Source organism: Perca fluviatilis, chromosome 10, assembly GCF_010015445.1.
Source record: "Perca fluviatilis chromosome 10, GENO_Pfluv_1.0, whole genome shotgun sequence".
Taxonomy (NCBI): Eukaryota; Metazoa; Chordata; class Actinopteri; order Perciformes; family Percidae; genus Perca; species Perca fluviatilis.
The window spans coordinates 26,498,156-26,510,716 of NC_053121.1; the positions used below are offsets into that span (position 1 = coordinate 26,498,156).

At 40.3% G+C, this 12,561-nt stretch overlaps 1 protein-coding gene across 1 annotated transcript in view; it reads right to left on the minus strand.

Moving 5' to 3' along the window:
- Positions 1-12,561, minus strand: part of med12 (mediator complex subunit 12) — a 30,308-nt gene that overhangs the window by 10,984 nt on the left and 6,763 nt on the right. Inside the window, exons 9-24 of the mRNA XM_039813379.1 lie at positions 11,780-11,879; positions 11,502-11,686; positions 10,803-11,001; positions 10,398-10,627; positions 10,232-10,291; positions 9,533-9,706; positions 8,451-8,595; positions 7,441-7,559; positions 5,783-5,926; positions 5,195-5,358; positions 4,399-4,530; positions 3,785-4,012; positions 3,532-3,676; positions 3,092-3,212; positions 556-666; positions 345-458 (exon numbers count right to left, since the gene is read on the minus strand). Coding sequence (XP_039669313.1) covers positions 345-458; positions 556-666; positions 3,092-3,212; positions 3,532-3,676; positions 3,785-4,012; positions 4,399-4,530; positions 5,195-5,358; positions 5,783-5,926; positions 7,441-7,559; positions 8,451-8,595; positions 9,533-9,706; positions 10,232-10,291; positions 10,398-10,627; positions 10,803-11,001; positions 11,502-11,686; positions 11,780-11,879 — 2,371 coding nt within the window. The remainder of the gene's footprint in view (positions 1-344; positions 459-555; positions 667-3,091; positions 3,213-3,531; positions 3,677-3,784; positions 4,013-4,398; positions 4,531-5,194; positions 5,359-5,782; positions 5,927-7,440; positions 7,560-8,450; positions 8,596-9,532; positions 9,707-10,231; positions 10,292-10,397; positions 10,628-10,802; positions 11,002-11,501; positions 11,687-11,779; positions 11,880-12,561) is intronic.

Sequence of the window (12,561 nt, forward strand, 5' to 3'; positions counted from 1 at the left end):
TGCAAAAACTGCGGTTTGATGAAAAAGAGAAAAAAAAAGTGATTCCCCAACACCCTGCTTTTTTCGATGATGTTTATGTCGCGTAATTACATCACGAAAATGCGGGGATTATGAAATCATGCAAGCCCCGCATATTTTGCGCGGAAATCAGCAATTTATGCGGCAATTTATGCTGCATATTTGAAAATATGCGGCGCCCGCGAAAATATGCGGACTTTGGCTTTATTATGCATTGAATTATGCAATCGCATAATCGCGTGTTTTTGGAGGGACTGTTTTTTTAAACCATTCTTTTTGTATGACAGGTTCTGACCTTAAACTTATTGAAATGAAAAGATTCTTACCCAGCATGAAGACAGCTTTGAGGACAGCAAATACTGCTCCAACAACTATGCTGTTCTGAGAAGCAGCAAGAAGGTGGCGATCACAAGACGACCGGATACCAACTGAAGATTTATCTGCAAAGTCCAAACACCAGTAACACAATTTTCACAACCTGGCAGAAACAAAAATACGCCGAAACAATGGTAAAAGATTTCTGGCTGTGTTTACTACCTGACTTCACACCATCTTGGGGGACGGGGTTGCGCTGTGGCGTCTTGAAAAGGTGCAACAAAATCCTGCAGGTGAGTCTGGCTCCTGGCTCAGAGTCTTGCTCGCTGCAGGCTGAAGGGAAGTTCGGACACATATGGATTGGTTAGAGTTGATTTTCTTCGCAACACGTAAAGAACACACGAGTGAGAACAAAGTGTTTACCACAAGCGAGAGTTGTTGGCATTTGGCATGTGTAGTTGTGTTCTAACATGAGCCCAACCAAACAGCACAGCTGAATGGAGCTTTGTCTTCAAGCTGGGAGTAAAAAGATTAACAGTGGGGAGAGGGAAGCACTTCTCTGGCAAGTGCACAAAATGCACAAAGCTTCATGGACTCCGATCAAATACGCTGAGTTAACTCTCCTCTCTGATAGAAGGAATGCATTATACAGCCTTGTATTCCTTCCTACAAGCCAAGCTACAATGTACTGCTCACTCATTAATAGAAAGCCTAATGGCTGTGAGATTATATATGGATGAATGCCTCGAGTTGCAAGATAATATATGGATGAACGCCTCCAGTTGCAAAAACTTCAACTCAGAGCAGAAAAAATGCCCAACGTCATTTAACTTCACAGCAAAATAAAGGTTGGCTGAGGACGGGTGATTGGATGGTTGCCTAGCAGGAAAAAAAAAAAAAAAACTGGTCTAATCGCACCTTCTTCAACAAGAAAGGCAGCGCGTTTTGTGACCTGCAAACGCTCTCTGTCTGATCGCGGCCCAAGAGGGGAGATAAAGTTGGGAAAGCAATGCTCCTAGCCTTATCAAAGTTATGTTCCTACTCTTAGATTTATTTAATGTCTCTCCTTTTAATTTAGTATATTTACATTTATTTTGTCTCTGTGAACTTTAATTTAATTATGTATTTATTTTATTTAGAAATATCTTCCATTTTTCAAATTTGCTCATTCTCAAAACTACAATCTTATATATTTTATATCAACTGCTGTATATCTGTGAATGTACACACATATAATTTTATAATTCTTTCATATAAATGGAAATGAGCACTAGGCAAGGTGCGATTTCTGTTTTTGTTTTTCTCGAGACCGCAGAGGGTGGGGGTGGGAGAGGATTTTTGGTCTTGTTCAACTGTATTCGTATGTTCTAAATAAACTTAAAACAAAAAGTAAGGAAATTTGTGTTTGGTGGATTATTTCTCTGTGGTAACAATGCCTTTTGGCAATAAATCTTATACCGTTGGAAGGCCTGTTTAGTTTCCTTTCAAATGGTGCCCCATTTGTAAGGAACATGCATTTGTGGGATGAGAAACCGAGCTCAGTATGTGGGTTGCGCCCATGAAAAATTTGCCAAATCGTCTCTGACAATGCCAAACAGCTGTTCTTTGCTGTTGCTATGGACTCTTGTTTTGAGCTTCTGGTACCCCCAGGTGCTGACAATCAGGTGCCTGATTCTGCAACCAGTGGCCATCCCATATCTCCACAGTCTGGGACCAAACTCTATCCTCCAAGATGACAATGCTCGTCCCCACAGGGCGGGGTTTATCAGAGACTACCTCCAGAATGTGGGAGTGGAGAGGATGGAATGGCCTGCCAGCAGTCCTGACCTCAACCCCATTGAACACTTGTGGGATCAGCTTGGGCGTGCTGTTCGTGCCAGAGTGACCAACACAATTCAACCACATTGGCTGACTTGCAACAAATGCTGGTTGAAGAATGGGATGCCATCCCACAGCAGTGTGTGACCAGGCTGGTGACCAGCATGAAGAGGAGGTGCCAGGCTATTGTGGCTGTGTATGGTTCTTCCACACGCTACTGAGGCTCCTGTTTGTTAAATGAATAAATTGTTAAATTGCCAATATGTCTGGTTTCTTCAAACTTCAAATCATCCAATCCACCAAACACCAAACCAGTCAATGGAGTCAATGTTTGGCATTGGCAGAGAAGATTTGGCAAATTTTTCATGGGCACAACCCACATACTCAGCTCTGTTTCTCATCCCACAAATGCAAGTTCCTTACAAATGGGGCACTTACAAATGGGGCACCATTTGTAAGGGAACTAAACAGGCTTTCCAACGGTATAAGATTTATTGCCAAAAAGCATTGTTACCACAGAGAAATAATCTACCAAACACAAATTTCCTTACTTTTTGTTTTAAGTTTATAAAAAAAAAAAAAAAATGGAAATGAGCATTGACACAACAGTATACTGTATGTATAATACCTACTGACTCAATAAGAATATTTGAAATATTTGTTTGAGAGTGCATAAAAATAGTATGCAAACTAGCAGTTAAGTCTGAACAGTAAATATTGGCAGTTCAATTGTATTAAGAAGTTGTTATAACTCCCTTTTACATAATAAAGAGTGTTAAATGAAATCCCATTAAATTCAAATCAAATCAACACATCTGAAACATGGCGAGTGGTATCTCTGAAGGGGCACATCAGACAAAAAAGGTTGGGAACCAGTTTACACTAATTTAACAATAGATATTTTTCAATAGCAGGACATTTGAGATTAAATAATCCTTACCTGCATTGAGGAGTGAAGGAATGGCCACACAGCGAACCAGATCTTCTAGGAGTAGGCACTGTCTAGCAATGAGAATGGCTACGAAGGTTGCCAGGGAATCATGGAAGGACAAATCGCTAACCTGAAGGATGCAAGTACAGAAATCAACGTTATAGGTAATGGTGTGAGATGAGAAAAGCTTCTGCAATCGGAGAACTTCTAAATAATAGAATGGGATTAGAATTAAATGAAAGCCAGACAGATGCTTAAAGTAGGAACATATTTGACTGACATTATTATTCCAAAAAATGCAACGCAACTGATATTCAACTAGTGTTTACATGTGAATAATGGTTAAAGTCAAAGCCATAATTTATAGAGTAAAGGTGCGATAATTGCTACTACGGCCGACACCCATTAACCTAGCCTAGTTTAGTTTAAGTCATGAAACCACATCTTACATCTACGTTACACAGCAAGTCATTGAAGCCACAGTTGCCATTGTTAGAGGAGCAGCAGAGAGCCTTGAGGATGCCGAGCCACTCAGCACTCAGGGAGCGACAATATGCTGTCAGCTCTGCGCACAGGATCCCAATATCGTTTACCCTGAAAGGACATTACATGATATGAAACAGCAGTCCAACAAAGAGTAGAAAACTGAAGCAGTCTGAGCCATACACACATGCAACATAATCGTAACAAAAGTGAACACACCTCTCAGGGTCTCTGTGGTCCACGCACACATCCATGAGCACATTACAGACAAAGCTGTAGCGGTTGGCTGGGCTGTCGTTGAGGATCTTGCCCACCATAGAGTGGTTGAAGTTGTGGGCCGAGGGGTTGGCAATGGCTTCCATCATAAACACAGGATCCCAAAGCATGTTGGAGTCTGAAGGGTCGATATTGCAGTAGATGGAGTTTTTTACTTTGGAGCAGAACTCACTGAGAGGGAACACAAAAGGAGAGAATGAAGGGTTAATGTCGGTACGGATAACTTAAAAGAAACAACTATAAAATACATAAAGGGAAACTCGGGCAACAAATAACATTTGGTGATGGTTAATTAACTGTACACAACTGCTTGATTTTCCTGATTGATAGAAGCAACTAAAATGACACTGGGATTGCAAATATTATAAATAATGTATAGCGTGTATACATGTTAGGATTCTAGTATGATTCACTATTTGACACATTCCCTTGTCCAGAAAATAGACCTCTATCCTCGAGGGATTAGTCCAAAAAGGTTCTGAAGCAGAGCTAAACATGCATTTATGTTAATGCAATGGAAAATGTTCATTTTCAAATAAGCAAAGATTTATTTCTACCTGAAGATCTCGCCAAACTTATTCTTGAGGTGACTGCAGGAGGTGTAGAGGTCATACAGGTAGGCCAAGATACAACGCTCAGCAGAGGAACAGTCTGCCGGGTTCACACCTGATTTCACCACGATGCGCAACCTGAGAACACATTTACACACATGATTCAACTGAGACTCCTTCAGCTACATGCTTTAAAGGAAAAGGCAGACATTTTGAGATACACTTATTCGCCTTTTTGTTGAGAGATTGATGAGAAGACTGATAACACTCATGTCTATACGCTAAGTATGGAGCTACAGTCAGCTCCCGGCTAAAGACGGTCTTTTTTTTGTATAAGCACTACTTTTACATTTAATTACATTTACTTTAATTAGATGCTTTGTCTTTATCTTTAACACTTGGGGCATTTAGCTAATGCTTTAATCCAAAATGAGTTTAAATTGCAACAGTAGAACCAGCTAAAATGACCAGCATCACAAACAACTCGTAGTGGTACTCAATTCAGGAACTAAGTGCCATGTCAGCAATCCTGTGACAATAAAAATCCTCATTAAAGATAATAGTATGAGGCTGAGAGAGAGCAAACCACCAACAATTCTTTAATTTGCCGTTAAAACCCAAAACATCATTTTTACTACTTTAATTATAAGACTAACTCACTTCTTTACCCTGGTAAACATCCCTTTAGGGTTGGAATTTAATCTCAGCAAACCATACCAGTCCAGATTTAGGCCACCAATTAAAAATCCAAGCATGACGGAGATTTGTAGGTTCTCGATTTACAAACATCAAAGTGACATACCCATCAAAAACTTGCGCAGTCTGCTCAGGATTGAGAATGAGGCAGGAGTGGTACCTCCTCAGCACAGCAACAATACACAGACACAGGCTGGTGGTGTAGGTGCCCACCAGGCTGGACGACTTCAGCAGCAGCTCGGCTTCCACCAGACTCAACTCATTCAGAAGCTAAAAACAAATAAATGCAGAACAATGGAAAAACACAAGCTTATTAAAAGGGGGGATTCACATGGGCATTGACAGGCTGACAGAGAGAGGAGCTATGCAGAACCATATGGCTCTGTTTACACAGATCACTTCAGCAGCATGGTCTCGTTATATCACCAGTATCGTGATGCTTTGAAAGTTATCTTGGTTGAAACAGCTTTACGCTGACACTGTAGCTCACACTTTATACCTGAACTTTATCTGTCTTTCCCTTTAACAAGAGTTCCAGTGTTAGCAGGTTTAACAAATGCAAACAAAGTCAGTTTAACACACGCACACGCACACACACACACACACACACACACACACACACACACACACACACACACACACACACACACACCGTCTAATTGGTAAATAACATTAGTGATGAAGTTGTCCATACCTGAATAGCAAAGTCTATGAGGCCACTAATGTTGAGGGAGTACTCCATGAGGTCAAAGATGAACTGAATGTGCTGGACGAGAGGCAGGTGGTAAGACATCCCTAAGGCAAAGCTGGTGATCTGTTCCAGCACATTTCTGGAGACCTGCACACATTAAACATTTCAGAGATCATTGACATGCAAAAAAACAATGTTAACAGCCTTGGTCCTGACACTGGGCTGCAACACACAACAACATGTTGCCACTCAGCGGAGCTCCAATAAGCAATGGCAAAATATTATGTCAGAATTCTGTTTGAGGGAGGCAAACAGGACAAATGAAGGCAAAAACAACCAAAAGTGTGTCTTACAGTCATAATACTGGAAATATCTCTCTGATCTTACTCAAATACAATGACATATTATTCCTTTAATACAAATATTGGTACTAAAACAACCATAATGCTATTGGAAAGTTGTTCTCTTATACATAAGAAATAACTGTTAAATCTGTATTGTTCCCTAAAGACCTCACCCTGGGATGTTGTTAGCTATATTTGAATTAAAGGCACTTAAAAAAACTAATGAAATTGAGCACTCTTTTTCAATCGCAGTGTTAATAATTGTATTATCAGCAGAATTGAATTCAGGATCAAGTACATTCTCCGTTCTACCGAGAAATCTAAATACATTATGTTCTGCTGCTTTTTTAAGTGACAGTCACCTAAGCGCATTATGTATTCAAATTGTATTCAGACACCTCACAAGAGAAATCAAAATATATTCAAATCACATTTGCATTCAAATGAGTCACCTTGGGAGGTCTTCCGTTTTAGGCTGCTAAAGTTATTTGCATTAAAGATGCAGTAGGTAAGTCTTATAAAACTAACTAACTTTCTGTCACATTTGCTGAAACTGACCCTATGTTCCAGTAGAACTACATGAATTATGTAATATAAAAAAAATCCAGCTCCTCTGGCACCACCTACAGCCTGTACTGCGATTGGCAAAGCGAATTGTCAATCACTGCTCATGCACGCACACGCATATAATAGGGTTCTCCCTTCCCCCCTCCGTGCGCACGAGCTGCAGAAAGGTTTCCCAAAACTCCGGTGAATATTGGAGAGGCTTTTCAGAGGTGGCGTGAGCTCCGGGATTTTAAAGATCTGAAGAACGATGCAGATGTAGCAACATTTCTTCTCGACAGGTAACATAATTATGATGAATGATTTATCTTTCACTTGGTTATTAGTAGTCAAAAGTCCACAAAGCTACGTTGGTGAGGATGATAGTAACATTAGCACAGTGGTCGGTCAGATATGATGCTGAAATGGCTAACGCTAGCCTTCTAGTTAGCATCGTTTTACTGTTGGTGAGTAAAGTTAACATTGGGTTAGTGTTTAGTTATTGAAAATGTTGTCTATCTGACATGCCGGCAGTTCTGTCAAACTCCCTTGTGTGGGAGGGGCTTAGGAGACGGTTTGGGCTGCAGCAGAAAGGGGGGAGGGACTGAGAAGTTGTCGATGTTCAAATTTGTTAGCAAAGTCCTGGATCTTCACAATCTTACCTACAGCAGCTTTATTAAACCCTGTGGCCGGTCCCAAAATAAGGAACTTATTCCTACATACTCTGAAACGAGACACATTAAGACACAAAAGAATGAGGTTTCCCGGTCTAACCTGGGAGGTGACTTGGTGCTGGTCAAAGTGGGAGAGGTGCTGGAATTTGGAGAAGATATCTTCCGCAGTGGGAAAGGCCTCCGGCTTACTCCTCTTCCTCTTTTGTCCTTCCTCCCCTCCTGCGTATGTGGGAAAGAGAACAGAAAATAAGAAAGGGAGCAGCAACTCATAGCTGGTCAGCGGTATTCTTTCCAGTCTGCCAAACAGGCCAGTCGTGAAATCGAGTTAAGTCAAATGGTCTGTTATCTTATTTCCAGCCTCATGCGAGGCTTAAGTGTCAGTGCAAAAGACGCTCCTGGAAAGGCACTTGGTGGTGCATTTTATTTAAATTAAACATCACTGTGAGCTGAAGGTTATCATCGGTTCACAGGAATGTGATAAGGTGACACAAAACACTCCAATCTATGCAATTATATCTCTGAAACCTTCAATCACCTTAATAAGGTCATGTGTATCTGAGATAAAGTGGCTGTGAACAGATGAGGGCTGTTAGCAGAAAGAAATTGGGTGGAAAGAAGATTTGAGTGATGCAAGCCCCTAAGGGGTCGATAAAGAACGAAAAAAAAAGCTTGTTCTCTTAAGTGAGGGCAAAGTAAAAGGGAAAACAAATGAAATGTATTCAAAGAAGGAGAGTTATTGAGATGATAACAGCTGGAATGGCCACAGTGCCTGCATGTGAACGATGTTTCACAAACATCCAAGCATGATAAAGCTCCTGCGTTCCAAACTGCCGTCTGGTAAAACATTATCTCTTTCATGTGTTTTTTCTGCAGAGAGACGCAGGAAAAAAAAATCCAGTCAATAAACTGAGGGGGAAAAAAAAACGTCAAAGCAATTTCACTGACAACATTTTCATTATTAAACATAAAAAGTAGGTGAAATGAAACTGAAACGTAATCTTAAATGGCAGTTTCCTGCCTGACAAACTGCTTGCCTTCAGCTAAGGTAATGTAAAACCTAAGTAAATGGGGAAATACAAGGACATAAAGTTATCAGTCAAAAGCCGTTACCTGTTTCTGCTGTGCTTTTGCGGTTCAGCACCTTCAAGATGTCTTTGGTAATTTTCTTGATGGTGTGTCGCGCCTCATCTCTCAGTTTGCCCACACCGTAGAGGACCACTAACCGCTGGTTGCACTCGTGGCTGGCGCTCTCCTCCTGAAGGCAATGACAAAAGAGACAAATGAGATCCTCATAAACTTGATGCACCTGATAACCTGAGCAGCATAGCAAGACAAAAACACATTTGGGCCAGACAGAGGGTTTGAGGAACAAATTCCACAAAATTGTTAAGCTACGAGAACAGACTTTTCCCTCTAATTTTAGTTTAAATCCAGTTTTGAATGCTGTGTTTTCAGCAGTAACAATATAGCCTCCTTTAGAAAACATACAATTAATAAGAAAACTAAACTGGGGACATTCAACATAAGTATGCTTTAAAAATATTAACTTTAAGCCATCGTTTTTTATAAAATGTTAGAAAATTGTGAAAATGCCCACAATTTTCAAAAGGACAAGGTGGTGCCTTTCAACAACAGCCCAAAACCCCAAACTATTCAGCTTACTACAACATAAAAAAAAGAAAAGCAGTAAATCGCTCACAAGAGGCTGGAAATAGGTCATTTTTTATTAAAAATGTTTGCCTGAGAAAGTACTTAAAATATTACAATAGTTGATAGATTTATTGTTGATTAACTAAAGACTAAATGACTAATAGCTTGAGCTCTAATACTTTAACAATCCAGGCTGGATCTAAACAATTTAGTAGGCATTATTATTCTAGAAATTAAGATTATTGTCCAGTACATGCACAAAAGTCTGTAGCTTTACCAGACTTCTGGTCAAAACTTTCAGATACAGAATCTTGTAGATTCTAACACAATGTCTTAACAGCCTGCGTAGTTAAATCGGGGGCCTGTGTATTGATTGAAATATATGCATATCTGTTCTGTCAGACGCATGTGAGATAAGACTAAAAACAAAACAAAAAAGCTGATATGCATTCAGGGTAGACAAGCTGTACGGAAACTGATTCATAACAAACCACAAGTTGTTTTTTCTGGGATTTCTTTTTAAAAGCTGCGAATTCTCTTACCTGAGGAATGGGGAAGTGAGTGGCATACTGAATGTGGCGAGGTTGCTCATACAGTTGAGGGAAAGCAGGGTCCATGCCCTTGTCCTTACAGCCGGCCTTGCTGTCCTGCTCTGGGGCTGGCTTCTCAGGAGAGGGGCTGCCCTTAGACTCACAGTGCATCGGAGGAGAGAACATCTGCAAGGCAAATGAAATGACTTCACACAAGAGCACATGAGGCACATTTTAAAAAAGGCGATTGTACTAGGGCTGGGCGAAAAGGAGAAAATCAAATATCACGATATTTTGGACCAAATACCGATACCGCAACCATATTGTAGCGTTGACTAGTGGTGCTTTCACAAAATATTTACACAATGAGATTTTTGATAAATAATCATCAGTAATGTGGATATAATGACTAAGTGGGTAAGGGCAAATAATAGAACAGTTACAACAGTCTGGTAAGTTCAGAAAATGACATCACTTTACGGTAAAGCAGCCTTTAAAACCAGGAAAAGACACCACTTAGCCATATTACGATATTACGATATCCAAAATACGACGATATTTAGTCTCATATCACGATATCGTGATTTAGTCTCATATCACGATATCGATATATTGACCAGCTCTAGATTGTACTCCTAATAAATAAATACAACTTGATTCCAAATAATATTTATGCATGCACTATGGAAGGAAATACAATGTTGTGTGTACCTCATCAAAATTAGCACTGGAGTTGTGATCGATTTCCATCGACTCCGACAGACCGGTATCCTGTTAAACAAGCAATAACATCATGTTACCCTTTTACGCCACGCTGTTACTTTTTCCTGTTGCACAAATGACTCATCAACACCAACAACAGATGCCTCCAACATGCCTCCATCTTGACACTGCTGCCTGCGTCCTGCTCCTTGCGCTCTGATTCATCGGAGGGCTCATCACTGGGGGAGCGTGGGCGCTGCAGATGGGAGTCAGAAGCCAGGTCACCACGGGAAATGAGAGTGCACATGTAGATGTTGTGGGAAAAGACGTCGTGACGGATGAGCTCGCAGAAGAGCAGGACCAGGTTGGAGAACTCCACTCGTTCACTTTCGTTCCCAGGCTCCGCTGCATAGGGGAAAGGGGATTTGAATAATTTAATACCAGGTTTCCCTTTGCCAAATCATTAAATAAGAGGCAAAGACAAAAGGATATAAAGTCCCTTTAATATCAGATCAAGATTAACATATCTGAGAATCACAGCTGCAGGAAATGTAGAAAAAAAAAACAGAAAGAGGCTCACTCAGTGTGGGGGCCTGAGTATCGAGAAACTGTAGCAGTACATCCTGAAAGATTGGTAGCGTGGCAGCTGAGAGGGAGCCGGATGACACAGAGCCCTTCTCGTCCACCACCTCCGACTCACCACACCTCTGCAAGCAAATACACACCAGACACACAGCAAGCAGTCTTTGAGTGCTAAATGTAGAAAACCTGTTTACAAGCTTTCCTCATTCAACGCGTTCATTCGGCTTCAAGTTTGTCCACAGATGCTACAAAAAAAAACACCACAAAATATGAATTATGCAGTCATTTTAGATGTTAATGCAATGTTTGAGGGTGCGATGGGTCTTCAAGTCATGTCGAAGCAAGAAAAGAAACTTATGGATTTGAGAATATTTATTATATACAATAGCGGTCTGCTGATTTGTAAAACTCAAGCACTGTGCAGACTAATGTCAAAGGTTGATGTTCAGGGCTATAGTCAAGACCACCAGTCGAATCAGAGACTCGACAAGTCCCCTTGTAACCATATCATATTTTCACTAGGAGCGTGTTTTTGGGGCCCTCAGCTACACGTGAGGACACCAAGGCCATATCAACAACAAAAAAAAAAAAACCCCCCTCCATTTCTTTCTTCCTTCTACTTCCCGCCTTCCTTCCATTCCGCTCAGGTACAACCATGTCCATTCCACAACTCCCACTTTTCAATCTCAGGGTTTACAGTTTTACATGATAAAAAAATATAGAGGTGAGGGGAATCGATCCTTACCTCATGGCCATCTTTACTCTGACCTGACCCAAATATTCGGTTGTACAGGGAATCCAGTGAGTTGTTAAAGTCAGACTTCTCAAAGCTGTGGTTGTCTAAAACCTCCAGGGTGTGGAGAACCCTCCCAATGGTGAACCCTGGCAACAGATCACAGAAATCACCTCATACACTGACCTTGTTGTATGCTGTGGAAACAGGTCTCTGCAGAGATAAATAAACTCTTTTCTAACCTGCTGTGGTCTCCTGACACTTGTCAAACGACCACCTGAACTCTACTGCCTGGCCTCGCTCCTTAACTTGCTCCTCGATTTCTCTCAACTTTGTACGGACCTGTGGTGAAAGAACAACAAGAGAACATTATCCTGACACCTCACATAAAAACAATGAATGAGAAAATGCCCATGGGCTGTAAACACATTTACAAGTCCTCTTGAATGCATTCAGCAGAAATGTAAGAGACATTTAAAAAAAGAAAGTTAACCATATCATAACATGGCAAAAACATTCTCACTACTAGCGTTTGAGTTGAGATTTCTTTGTGAAACTACAGTCTCCTTCATGTGAGTCATATTTGAAGTTTGAAAGCAGCTAGGAATCCTGGAGTAAGTATTTAACACAATTTAAATCAGATTTTAAGTAGTGTGTGTGTGTGTGTGTGTGTGTGTGTGTGTGTGTGTGTGTGTGTATGTACATACATACATGTATGTACGTACATACATACATATATACACACATATACATATACACATATATATATACACACATACATATACATATATACATACACATATACATATATACATACACATATACATATATACATACACATATACATATATACATACACATATATATACATATATATATACATATATATACACATATACATATATATACACACACACACATATATACACACACACACACACATATATACACACATATACATATACACACACACACACACACACACACACACACACATATATATATATATATATATATATATATA